The 14,679-nt window shown below is 31.9% G+C and overlaps 1 protein-coding gene across 1 annotated transcript; it reads left to right on the top strand.

The window, feature by feature from the left end:
• The first annotated feature begins 3 nt into the window (after positions 1-3).
• Positions 4-9,455, top strand: LOC134712189 (uncharacterized protein C2orf73-like). The gene is made up of 4 exons (XM_063573488.1): positions 4-158; positions 4,923-5,362; positions 5,680-5,795; positions 7,581-9,455. Exons 1-4 carry the CDS (start codon positions 103-105, stop codon positions 7,938-7,940), a joined length of 972 nt encoding a protein of 323 aa, XP_063429558.1. The 5' UTR covers positions 4-102; the 3' UTR covers positions 7,941-9,455.
• The last annotated feature ends 5,224 nt before the right edge of the window (positions 9,456-14,679 follow it).

Here is a 14,679-nt window from a genome sequence, read left to right as displayed (position 1 = left end):
TACTCCGAATGATATCGCTGTGGTAACGTTTATCAACAAATATGGCGGCTAATTAAATGGTTTCCCTTTAGAAAATATCGGATACCCGTAATTTCAATAACAATGACGCTATACATGCCACCGTTAGCCCGTAAAAAGCGAGTACCAGAACGATACAAGTAAGAAATAGGAAAATCTTAATTTATCATGCCAGATGCACTGTTTTGTTTCAAAATTTATTTAATTTTCATTTAAAACGGAATATTTTTTGGTGTTTTGGTTTTGATGCCTCCAATAGACGTATTTACACTTGTATGCAAATTTGTCCGCCATTACGTAAAATCACACAGGTTCCCGTAAACTTTGACATCATAATTTAAAATATTTGACGTCACAATTTAAAAGTAATTGTTGCTTGACGTCAAAAGGTGATTCGGAGTAGATCTAAGGTCATTCGGAGGCAAGATTCAGCTAAAAACCAAAAGTGTGAATACGTTTATATTATATTGTGTATTTGGCTCCGTCAACTTTTGACCATGATGAATGTCAACCAATTTAATAGTTGAATTTAATTTTTCTATGGGCTTATTTCACAGGCACTTGTTTCTATCCATTGGAAGAACCACTATCAACGTATATTTACGAGTCAATATACGTTGATAGTGGTTCTTCCAATGGATAGAAACAAGTGCCTGTGGCTTATTTCTGAATTTCCCTTCATTAGGCTGAAATAAATTTAAAATACCAACCAATTAGGACTTAAAATAGAAGGATTGGAATCTCATAATTTTTGGAAAATATGTAGAGAATCGTTGGATTTGAACATATCTTCTATACATTTTTAAATTGCTTATATTTAATCTTATACCTTATTTATAACCATAAAACATTAAGACTTCAGACAAAATAAATTTCATCAAAATCAATCAAGAACTTTTTAAGTTTTTAGCTGAACAGTTGAACTACGTTTAATTGTGTTTTTCACCCAAAATGTAGAATAATGCCCCAAAAATAATTACCCTCCTTTCTTAAATAATTCAAATTACATGAAGGACATGAACATTATCAACCAAATTAACTCTATCAATGTAGGAATCATTTAAGTTTAAGAAAATCTTTATTTCATTAAAATCCATCAACAACTTTTAAAGTTTTAAGGTGTACAGTGTGGTTTCTACAATGATTCTCTACATATTTTTTTGTCGTAACAAGGATTGTTAAGAAGTTACCTATCCCTCTATATACGTCCCTGTACCAACCAACCAATTAACATGAACAATCTAACTTATAAAAAAATCATGACAAATATTGTTGAGTCTAAAGTGGTTTCAGGTACATCTAATTTTTTTCATACTAAAACTAGATTGGGATGATATGCTTTAAATAAATAAATTTAAAAAAAAAGAGGGGCAGGTGCTCCCTACAGTTAAAACTTATTGTTTTTTTTTACAGTGGATTTTGCATGTGCAGTGTTCATCGTAATATTTTTGTCAAAGAGATATGCAGATTTGCAGGAATTCGTTCGCTTCATTAAATTGTTTTGGGGAAATTTTGTGCAAAATAAAAAGAAGTTTTATTGTAGTCATGTACATGTCACATATATATACAAGTTTTCCGATCATGATTGTAAAAGGACCCATACAAATTATACTCCAAATCGATCCCCGGTCTAGAATTTATGCTCCTTAATGACTAGAACTAACGATTTTTTTGCAGGCCATGTGTTTATCATGATCACCCTTATCTGTTAACAAATTAACAAATTGATGTCAGACATAAATCAGATATATTTGTGCATGTATATTTTTTACAATTAATTTTACAATAAAAAAAAATATTTAGCAATTGGGTATCATGTTTGCCTGAAATCATATCTAGTTTACTTACAATTTTGCATCTAAATATGGAAAAAAAAATTATACATGTAGCCAAACACACTTGAACGACTTCAGAGACAAACAGTTTGATTCTTATATAGAGGGTCACATACATATACGGTATTTAAGATGAATGCATGTATTTGTATGTTTCATTTGTTGGTAAAACGGTTAAAAAAAATAAATTAAAATGACAATTTTTCAAACCATACATATTTCTTCAAATTTGATATGTATTTGTCAGATACATTTCCGTTTTATCAGCATCAGCAAATCCAACAACTCAAAAACGAACAACATCAGGCTGCCAGACTGGCCATTTGCCATAGGGGATTTCTTTTCGAGGAAACCTGGCCATGGTTGCGTAACCAAAATGAATCAGCAACTAGGTTGGGAACCACTGGAACACAAAAGAGCCAGGAATAGAGTTATCACGTTCTACAAAAGATAATAAATCATGTCATTGTCGTAGAAGTTCCTGTTCACTTCCTGCTCAACCACCATACCACCAGAACTCGTGGTTCCGTATCTAATAACATAAGCCAAACTAGATTGTTTCAAGTATTCATTCATTCCTGCCACCATTATATCCCAGAACAGCATGCCTTTCGACATACGAACTTCCCCGGGCGTCTGTTGAACATTTTCGACAAGGCTTGAAGCTATTTAAGATGTCAGCATATCGACACTACTCCACATCTAAATTACAGCACTGATTTTAACTGAAGATACAGTTTTCATTTTAACTGTGCACACTTTAAGGTTTTTAGCTGTTCACCCACGCTGGTGTATATTCACTCAAAATGAGTCCACTCCCTCCTGACGGGAAGGTATATAGATTGATAGATTTCCGTTTGATATATAAGTAAAGAGGACAATCAACGACTTTGTTTTAAATTTATTACTCTCTTTTCAAAAATGTGTTTGATGTATAAAGGGGATTTTCACCATAAAGCTCCAGTCTGAGGGATGTGTAAAAAACAAATTTAATAGCAACCTGTCATGCATCACCGCTATTCGAGGGTTACAATACAGGAGGGAACTGGATTGTACTTTTACAGAACAATAAGATAAAGGATACATTGTAATTGTCAGTGTAATTTAAATAACGAATCAAGGATTTAAATGATAATAATTTTTTATCTCTTTTATTCCGTATTTGACATATATTAAAAGAAAATTCCATTAGACATAAAGCTATAAAATACCTTTCACATATAAATGAAGTCACTTTTGTTACTGATGTCATTCGATACAAAATTGCACAAAAACATGTTAGTATTCAAATTCCATCAAGTTTTATAAAATTTAGGAGTTTGAGTCTGGTAGTGAAACAAGGGAAATTATCCATGGTGAATGTTTTTTTTCAATTTGTCAATTAAGGAACTAGTTCTTACTCAAGGATGAAATAATGGTGATAACTACAATAAGTTGGTCACACTCTATGAAAATTGGACACAAGATTGCGACAGATATTATATAACGGGCAAACGACTCATGACGACAACCGTAAGATTTTCGAGGGATAATTTCAACGTCATCACTTAGATCTCTTGGTTAAATAGCTTCATAGTAAACAGCAACCATAGCTGTACCATTGAAGTCATAATATGCCAGCTCTGGAATATCGTATGATTATCAAACGACATGAGATATATAAAATATAATCCCTAAACAGGCGCTGCTGGAATTTTGCTACATAGAAATGAAAGTTCGAACTTGGGGAGCCAAAGTCGTCTCTTTGTTGTGAAGTTTTATTCTCAACCTACCCTAATTGTCAATTTCTAAATGACAAAATATGCAGTATGGTGGGATAGATGCGTTCAACATTGTGACCAAAAACTTTGAATTAATAAGTGAGAGGAACGAGCGCTGGAACGAGAACCGGAACGTGAAGTATAAAGGGTAGATCATTCAACAGTTTCCATACTTTTTAATGCTTCTGCAAGTGGCAAACGGAATATGTTGTATGGACTCCAACATATCTTCGGAATCACTTTATACCTTGTTATTTTGTTCGCTGACGAAAGTTAGTTGAAGCATATTTATTTAAAGTGGACTTGGAAACAAGTTGTTTTAACTTATATTAATCCCTTTCCACTTTGTGGGTGTGAGTGCTGCCTTGTAACCACATTAGCCTACTCTTTTTAAAAATCTACAAGGATGTATTTTACGTGCAAGTGATATGGCTCTCTCTTAACACGGGTCAACCATTTATCTTCCCCTTCCGACGGACTATCACCGTTTCTCAAGACCATACTATGAGAGTTGTCTCATTGGCACTCACACCACATCTTCATATATCTATATATGACGAAAGTTGGTTAATTTTCCATATATTTTAAAGCTGTACATTAATTTAAGTCCTAAGGATTTACAAGACACATGATACAAAGACATACAATTGCTCTGTAACTACGCACTCTAACGCGTACTTTTTTTGTTGAGAATTTTGTTATAGATATTTATATCAGCAAGACATTGGGCGAAGTCGATGACCAGTGCCTATAAGCTGTTTTTAATGGGGTTATGCCCAGTGGGAAAAAAATAAATTACATGGACAATTAAGCTCTCTAGATCTAACGACTACATCAAAGGCAGGTCAAACAACTACTTCGTGTTTTTCTATACTTTGAATTATGGGTATGCTTAACATTACAAAGTGAGCACTTTTGTTGTAATTATTGCTCTTGGAAAGATAAATTGTATGCATCGTCAGATGACACTGAAAAGCTGTGCTTTCATCCATATGATACGAAAGGAGACACACACAGTTTGTCTTAATTTAATAGTATAAAAATTGCTGTAATATAATTGCAATTTATGATAAACGGAAAAGAAATTTTTGAGTACGGTTTTACAATGTTATTAGTTGTAGGAAGTATACTAGAGTGTACTTTTAGTCTGGGAGAACATGATTTATATATTAACTATTATTGAGTTCGAACTAGTTTTCAGTGACTGTGCGCTCTAGTATCGCAGTTTACAGCAGAATTTACTATGACAATATAGTTTTATAAACTGTCTCCTTCTATGAGGTCTCTGATTATATTTTTGTATTTATAGTCCGGATTCATTCAGAGTTATCAGTACAAATGCAGAGGACGATCACCCAAAATTTCCCGGCGACAACAAATTTCCAGTTCCCGACCGGGAACAACTAAAACGAGGAGTAGCACTACCAGACATTTATAACCGATCAACACAAGTCTTACCGAAGGAAGTACCAGATTACCGAGTTCACAGACCACATCCGAATAGCTGTGGATTCCTAAGACATAATGTTAGAATATTGAACGAGCCTATTTGTAGTGTATACACGGGCGAAACACACGATGAGCAAAACTTATGGTGGCCTTCACGGACATCTGACGAACCATTACAGATACCCCCCAAAACAAAAGATACAATATATAGAGAAGGATATATGAGGGATTCCCCATTTTCAGCTAGAGGATTTACACGACATGAAGCTAATCCAAATAAAAATGCCGCTCATGGTGTTGGTATGTAATAATAACATTTACTAAACAATATTATTTTTATAAACTACCTTCTTTTCAACAGTTTCATCACATGAAGTTTCCACAGCAACAAAAGTTTGCTTTAAAGCGAGAGACTATTTTGATTGTCATAGTTCAATTTTGATAAAATTTAACTAGGGCAATTTAAAAAAATCTTAAATAATTTTCGAAAAGAGCATAGTTTTGTATTTTTTAAAGATAGAATTTATATATATTGTAATGTAAGTTTCAATGCTTATTATGCATACACCAACTTTATCTCTTAATACCTGTTTTAAAAACTCATTCTTACATTTTAGTTCCAGTGAATTTTCTTGGGGCAACAGATGGTCAGAAAAGGATTTTCCAGGAAAAGATATCATTTGAACATCAATATAATAGTCGATCAGATCCTAATTATCCAATTAGAAATAAAGTAAGTTTAACACGTCCTTTTACGTGGCCTTTAAAGAGTATACATTTATACAGAATTATACATAGCTTTATTATATAGGGTCTTGAATACTTAATATGAAAATAATTTTATTGTTTTTCCTTTTGTGTACTTTTCTTTCCTTCACTCATATCAGTGGAAAAATTGGGATGGTCGTGCACTAAGAAAACAGTTAAACATCTGCCAAATGTTTATGTGCATGTCCAAATCTTTGACCTTTAATTTTTTTGTCCTTATAAGAATTCGGTTCTTATTCAAAACCAGTATACAGACTCGGAATGATATAGAACATGATTTATTGTTGAAAACTGATTTTGACAGTAGCAATTTTATACAAAAGTAATTTTATATGTTGAACAATATCAGAACGGGTCTCGTAATAATTTGAACTGTTTTGCAATTGCAAAATTTACACTTGGATCAATATTTGTAATGAGCAGTTATGAATATTAATGTTCACTTTCTTTTGCCAGAAAAAATAGCAAATTACAATATTTACGTCGGAAGTTAATGTGAAATGATTGTTGGCTTCTAAATTTTTTTAATTAATTTTTATTTACATAAGTTTGAAACTACTTTGAATCAGAACAAATCTAATTCTGTAATTGAACATATTGCTTTCTATTTTATTGACTCAGTTTCAGAAGTATCCACTAGTAAGTAAAACAAACACTACGTGACAAACTCGCATCTTGACATTTTTGGAAATTAAAAGCTTCCATTAATCTAACAAAATTCTTTCATTCCTATTATAAAAGTCATGCATATCCGCCATTGTCCGATAGTATCTGAATCCCGACGACAGTAAATTATTGTCGCTAGACGCCAGACTATCGAACCTTTAACAAGTCATAGCGAAATAAACATACATCATGCTACAGGCAACACCGTTAACATTTATTTCTTATGCAGATCATTGCATTGTACTGGTTTGCCAAACATCATCATATTTTCTTGAAGTATATCTCCTTCTTCATTAATTTTCATTAATTTTAAAATTAGTTTTAACATATTTTTATTTTTACTGGATGTGAAGTTAACACAATCTGAAATTGAGAAGAGGATTTTGATTTGGATAATCAATTAAGTGCAAAAAAATCGTGTTATTTGTTTTGAAACGAATGATCACATTTTTATGTTGCATAAACGTTTCGGTGGGACCATATAGTACTTGCTTTTACCAAAAACGCATATCGCTTTAATCATTTCAACTAAACATGCTGATTTATTATTTGAACTCGTTCTCGTTCATCCTGCCAGATTAATATTTGATGCATACGTGTGGTATGTATGAACACAATGCATGTATGTACACCCTGTTTTAAAAGTCGTATTTTGAAAAGAAAGTGTTATCACAACATATCTGAATAACATAGATCTTTGCTGTATTGAATGTTGTATGCCAGCATGTCTCAAACATTTTGTTTGGGATAATATTACTTCATAATAACAAATTTCATATATATGTACTGGTAAAATTCTTTGATTGTAAGTTTATCTGATTTACTATTTCCTATCAAAAATAAACTTAATTTTTGTTGATAATTGTAGAAATTTTATCAAATATAATTTCAAAAATATGAACCCATGAAAATAAAAAGTCTTATCACATTTTGAGTAAAAAAAATTACACAAAAGATCCTATTTCAGAATATGTTCTTCAAATTTTTAGAATTAAGTTGGTCTATTCTTCCTTTAAACAATTACAAAGACGATTTGTGTATTATAGTCTTCCCTTGTAAAGAATAATGATATTCTGTTTTCTAGCGTCATGGTAGTTTTGTTTGGGACCAAGCGTCAAAAGAACAGGCAGATAAAATCGTACAACAACAAAGTCATATAGAAAGCAATGACAGAGCTGAAGTTAAACCTTTTAATGGTGCTACATTAGATACCCATCCAGTGATACCGCCTCCTCAACCAACTTGTGAACCAACGTCGAGGTCACCACCCAAGTCACCACCTAAGTCACCTCCGGCATCTACCACTCAGTCACCTAAGAGAATTACCCCTCCTGCTACCGCATTGGTGAGCTGCAATGGGGATAGTGTCTCAAAAGAAGAAAAATCTGAACCAAGAACTAATAATGGGACCACCACTTCTGTTAACGAGTCCGGTGAAAAATAAAAATGTTTTAGAATGTTACCATTGAAAGACAATGTAACTTTATTATCACTTGTTAAGTTTTGTTATTCTTTCTTAGTTTATTTGAAAAGGCCAAAGGCTTTTAGGGAACATGCATAGTTTTTGTTGTAATTTTCAGGGTAGAAATTCATTCTAAATGGTATTAGCGAAGTAATAAATATCTAAATAATGTTAGGGTCATTCGTTCTGCTTAGATTTGCATAATATAAATTCTATGATAAGCATATGCAAAATATGCGTTTATAGTATTAAAAGGGATCAGCTGAGTAAAACTTCTAAAGCAAAGGAAAAAATCTATTATTTTCTTTAAGTATGTGCTTTCTCCCTTAAAACCGTTAAGAGAAAGTTCGATTTCAGTTCAAATTAGAACAGAAGATTTCGATGTTTTACGTTATTTTATGTGGAGTTGTTCAGTTGATTTTTTTTTGTTCTTCACAGTTTTTTTTTCAGAATATATATTTTTAATGCAATATTTTAAGAATGCTGTGATATTGACTTTCAAATGAATGAATCATTAAAAAAGTATTAATTTGCCAAGAATTCATATTTTGCTAATCTGTATTTATTTTGATACCTTTATGTATTTTTAAAAGTTTTATGCAATTTTTAAAATCATTCAAAACATCTTTATATACACATTTAAGCTTGATTTGGAGCGCATTGTTGAGTAGGACCAATTACAGTCATTAGCGTTACATTTTTACATTTTAAATGTATAATCCCTAAGAAAATTTAAAAAAAAGTACAAAAATTTCCTATACAAAGTAAGAAGTATATTGATATGTAATCCTTTTCTTTTTAATTCATGGGAATTCAGAAACAATATAACATGTACTTCATTGTCCTATTATAAATCCTAGCCAAAACACGTTTTTTCTTTCTTATTTCACGTTATTGTCAAAAGCTTTTATATATATTATAGAATTTATAAAAAAAAGTATTATATGTTTTCTTATGTATTATTTGCACATAGACTGGACAATCTAACAGTTGCCAATTTTAACATAGTAAGGATTGACGAATTGCATTTGATTATTCTTATATTTTATATGAAGATTGTTTGAAAAAAAATCAATGTTAAATTTGCATAATATAACAGATAATTAGGTTTGTATTTGAAAATAACAATGCTTTCAATCACACTTATTTTATAACACTTATTTTCATTTTTATATGGAGTTTGACTGTTGTAAAAACTGCCTTGTCACAATCATTGTTTACACTAGTTAATGTATCATTTTTTTTGTTTCTTGGTTGAAAATGTTTGTTAAGCATTTGGAATACTAGTATTATGTTTGATTTGTAACATTGTTAGAGAATATCACCACTGCTGAGAAGTTTGCATTTAAATCATGTTATGTATAGTGACTGTATACAATAGTGTTTCAATATGTATTGCTATACTGTAAAATCGATTAGATTTTCAATGTATTTTAAATTTAAAAATGTACTTTTCTAGGGCTTTCAGCAATGATGAATAAAATACATTTTTCTTGATTGAAAGTTGTTTAATGAATAAGCGTAAATTACTTTTAGTATATTCAGACAATTATAAATTTTATCAGTGAAATCAATCATCCTATAGAATAGAAAATGAAAACGGGAAATATGTCAGAGACAACCGAACAAAAGAGCAGGAAACAGTGTAAGGCCACCAATGGGTCTTCAACCAAGCGAGAAGAAATCCCGCACCCGGAGTCGGGCTTCAGCTAGCCTACTATCAACAAAATATACTAGTCCAGCGAAATGGACGCAACAATAGCATTCGAAATATACAAATCAAAAGTGAGATATCAATCCTTTCCTATAATACCTGCAGCCAATGTGGAATAAAAAACCCACAGAGCAATACGCACAGTCAAAATTAAGTCATAAGAAGTCCGAGTCTGATTTTATTATAGATAACAGAAGAAAGTAAGTAAAATGACAATGATAAACATACACAAATTAACAAAGGACTATAATCAGTTACTGACATGCCAGTTCCAGACTTCAATCATATCGATTGAAAAATGTGTCTTCATCAGATGAAAATCAACCACGATCCCTCCGTTTCGGAGTTAAGTATCATTCTATCATAAAGTCTCAGAGAAGATCATTGCCAACAACAGATTTTACAACAAATGAAAGAAAACTTATAAATAAAACAGAATTGGATGCATACATTATTTAGACAGTGATCGAACAAAAACAGCACAAAAAGAACTATCTTGAGGTGAACATTCATTCCTCAACACGCAGAGTTGTGGAGAGTAAAGAGGTTTGTTTAGAAATCAGAGTAAGAAACAGTTGAACTTTGTGATACACATGTACTAGTAAAAAAACACAAACTCCACATCTATACTGCCTTCATGCCACTGTGTACCATTTACTAGGTTAGGGATACAACCTTTCATTATGTCGATGCGGGTAAACATCAGACTAGTAAAAGCATACTGAGTGGTCTAGTGTGCTCGACAGTGTTAGTTAATGCACCTGACTAAATATACACATTGTAACTTTTATATGCAAATATTTACATTAGATGTATGTTTCATTATAATACGTTATTCTGATTGGCAATCTAGCAATCTTGTGATATTTCGTAATCAGTTGCATTAGACAATGCAACTTTTCATTCATGATGACACGAGGTCCCACAATAAAGTGCACAGGTAAATGAAATAAAAACTTGATAAAAAGCGTGTTTTCATGATCCTAAAGGTAAACATGTAATTATAAGTATTGAATGCTTTTTTTTGTGTAACTTTATAGGGTTGTAAAAGCGTTGACCGTGCGCACATTTTTACTATGAAGCGCTTCCACGCTTCAAACAAAATGTACTTCGGTTAACGCTTTTACACCCCAATAAATTTACAAAAAAGAGCATTCAATTCTTAAACAAAATATGCGATTTTTTTAGAACCAGACTAGTAACGTTTAATGCCGGGTTAATATTATATTATACGTTGGGAAAGTGTAATCAAGCTGTTAATGGTTGCAATAGTGATAGTTTATAAATTTCAAATAACCGACTCAAGCACGAATCTGTTAAAGTTGACGTTCCAAACCAATGACGTATACATCCATTATGATTGGTATTGTAGTTCCTTGTCAAAACATTCGAGATGTTATAGATTATATATCTAATTTAAAATTTAACATTACATACCAGTATAACTAAATAGAACCAAAAAATGTATACTAATTAAGTCGTTTCAATATATGATAGTAATCAAAAGAAACATTCTGTTAAATTAAAGTAAAAATGTACACGTTGGCTCAATTCTACAGACAGTGCGTACGTTTTTGGTCTCAGTGAAAAAAAAGTTAAAGGTGGTAAACAATGTATTAGATGATTAATTAAAAGACATTTTTTTGAAAACTAGTACGTCATAAACATAAAACCATAGACCAGGCGTGGAAATTGTTATGTTATGCGCTATAGAATGGCAATATAATAACGTAGAACATGAAAACTAAAAAATATTTCTTTGTATTGTTCTTAGCCATATAATAAGTTATCAAATGAACCAGGCTTATATAAAGACAAAAGTAGTATGTATACCGCTGTTGAAAGTCATAAATCGATTGAGAGAAAACAAATCCGACTTACAAACTAAAACCGAGGGAAACCCATCAACTATAAGAGGAAAACAACGAAACAGAAACACTAAGTACAACAATAGTTTGATACGCCAGACGTGCGTTTTGTAAAACTCATCAATGACGGTCAGATCAAAATAGTTAGAAAGCCAAACAAGAATAAAGTTAAAGAGCATTGAGGACCCAAAATTCAAAAAGGGTGTGAAAAATACGGCTGGGGTAATCTATGCCTGGGATAAGAAAATCCTTTGTATTTCGAATAATGGGATAAGAAAATCCTTAGTATTTCGAATAATTCCTACTTTTGTGCAAACATTAAATTTATATAAATGACCATATAAGTGATATGCATGTCAACACTGTTGTACTAACTACCGGGTTGGTGATAGCCTCGGGGACGAAACGTCCACCAGCAATGTCGTCGACCCAGTAGGGTAAATAGTTTTCAAAGGTACCAGGCTTAAAATTTAATACGCCAGACACGCGTTTTGTCTAAATAAGACTCATCAATAACGCTAATACCAAAATAGTTAGAAAGCCAAACAAGTATAGAGTTGAAGAGCATTGAGACAATAGACAATACCAAATGATTAGGAAATGGAAAGCACAAATAAAATGACTTAACCCTCTTTGAAGTAAACATACATATTATCGATTTTTATGCCCTATTTATGGGCATTATGTTTTCTGGTCTGTGGGTCCGTTCGTTCGCTCGTTCGCTTGTACATCCGTCTGTTCGTTCCGCTTCAGGTTAAAGTTTTTGATCGAGGAAGTTTTTGATGAATTTGATGTACAATCTACTTAAAACTTAGTACACCTATTCCTTATGATATTCCCTTTCTAATTTGTTTGCCAAATCAGAGATTTTCACCAATTTTCACGGCCCATTGAACGTAGAAAATGATAGTGCGGATGGGTCATCCGTGTTATATGAAAACATTCTTGTTGCTGTTGAATTGTAACTGATCATTCAAAAGAACTCTTAGGATTTTGTATGAATTTTATAAATTGGATAAAGATGTACCCTATTACTTACTCAGATGCCTTGTTCACATGTATCGCGACAAGTAATGTGAGTTTTATTTAAACTAGTTTTTTTTCAGATTGTAGTCACTAACAACGTGATTAAGCATGATAAAAAAACATGTTTCTGTTGACATGTGATTTATATTGCAGCTTTGTGGTATCTTGGTGCTCCTACCATTGGTCAAATATGATTAGGCCATCTCATGTAATATAACTGTATTAAGGTATTTGACAAAAAAAGGGCTGTAACTTGTGGTAACTTTTACCAAATACCTTGTTAGGGAGGTGGTGTTAATTAAAAAAAAGCAGAGGGGAGTAGGAGAGTGGGGTTAAGAGACTGTTATTAAAGTGAGAGGGTTAGCGCTATAGAACCAGGTTTAATCGACCATTTTCTACACTTGAAAATGCCTGTGCCAAGTCAGGAATATGACAGTTCTTGTCCATTCGTTTTTGATGCGTTTTGTTATTTGATTTTGCCATGTATTATGGACATTCCTAATTGATTTTCTTCTGAGTTCAGTATTTTTGTGATTTTACTTTTTAAGTCTATAGCATTTACCTTTTTGAACATCTGAGATGTAATATGCAAATTACTAAAGATAAAATAAGTAAACAAACTCATCATAGATACCAGGATTAAATTTTGTTTTTACGTCTGCCAGGCGTTTTGTTTACAAAAGACTCATCAGTGACGCTCGCCCCCCCTAAAAAAAAAACCCAAACAACAAAAGAAGTATAAAGGCCAAAAAATGTACGATGTTGAAGAGTATCGAGGACCAAAATTCTTATTTTTTTGCAAAATACTGATAAGGTTATCTATTCCTGGGTTAGAAAATCTTAGTATTTAAAAATTCAAATGTATTGCAATCAGTTAATTTAATTTTATATTAATATTTATTAAATTTTGTATTTACGCTAGACGCGCGTTTCATCTACAAAGACTCATCATCGCTCGAATCCAAAAAAAAAGGTAAAAAGGCCAAATAAAGTACGATGTTGAAGAGCATTGAGGACTAACATTCCTACAGGTTTTGCCAAATACAGCTAAGGTAAAAGAGGACGAAACATACCAAAGGGACAGTCAAACTCATAAATCCAAAACAAACTGACAACGCCATGGCTAAAAATAAAAAAAGACAAACGTAATCTATTCCTTAGGTAGAAAATCTTAGTATTTAAAAAAATTGTAGACAGCTTATTTATAGATATAACCATGTCAATAAAATACAGGTGTAACTTGTGAAAGAGGTCGAAGTCGATATTATTTGCATGATTCCTTTTGGTAATCAGATGTTCTGATTTTTTTTTTCGGAAAATCGTTACAATTAACGCCTGGGTCAAAAGTAAAAACACAAAAATACTGAACTCCGAGGAAAATTCAAAAAGGAAAATCAAAAATCAAAAGGCAAAATCAAAAGTCCAAACACATCAAAAGAATGGATAACAACTGTCATATTCCTGACTTGGTACAGGCATTTTCTAATGTAGAAAATGGTGGATTGAACCTGGTTTTATAGCTAGCTTAACCTCTCACTTGTATGACAGTCGCATCAAATTCCATTACATTGTCAACGATGCATGAACAAAACAAACATACTCAAAGATTAAAAATGTCAAAAATAAGGGTACAACAGTCAATATTGTGTTATCATCTTAATATCACTATAAAAACAACAAATGTAACGAAGAAGCACAAAAAGGGCGCAAATGCAATAGTAAAAACAGTTATCGACTTTGGATTCATTAACAGACTTTTCTGTTTTTTATTGTTTGTTTTCTTATTCATATTATTATGAGGACATTACTATATAATCGGTATATTCAAAACTTTTTTTTTTATTTCAGTTCTATCTTTGCTTTATAACTTAAAAACTGTTATTATCAAGTTCCACACATACTCATTTGCTTTCTGTTTATATTGGTTTATTTGAAAGTAACAAGGAAGCTATACAATTAGTGATTTTTTGCAGAATACAATTGTTGACCTTGTATTTATTATCTAACTCATTTATTCCACTATGTATATGCATAGTATTATTAGTTGAATTGATTGGATAGTCAATTAGACACTTTTGATATACGTTTCTCATTTCAGTCCTTGACAGGTTCA

Source organism: Mytilus trossulus, chromosome 3 (assembly GCF_036588685.1).
Source record: "Mytilus trossulus isolate FHL-02 chromosome 3, PNRI_Mtr1.1.1.hap1, whole genome shotgun sequence".
NCBI classification, from domain to species: domain Eukaryota; kingdom Metazoa; phylum Mollusca; class Bivalvia; order Mytilida; family Mytilidae; genus Mytilus; species Mytilus trossulus.
This window is presented reverse-complemented; position numbering and strand designations above follow the sequence as displayed.

What these genes read in the sequence shown, in the direction of transcription:
- LOC134712189 (XM_063573488.1), top strand. Translation starts at nt 103, where the DNA reads ATGACGCTATACATGCCACCGTTAGCCCGTAAAAAGCGAGTACCAGAA. An exon ending in CGAGTACCAGAACGATACAA is followed by an intron (nt 159 to 4,922) that starts GTAAGAAATAGG and finishes TTGTATTTATAG; the next exon opens with TCCGGATTCATTCAGAGTTA. An exon ending in AAATGCCGCTCATGGTGTTG is followed by an intron (nt 5,363 to 5,679) that starts GTATGTAATAAT and finishes CTTACATTTTAG; the next exon opens with TTCCAGTGAATTTTCTTGGG.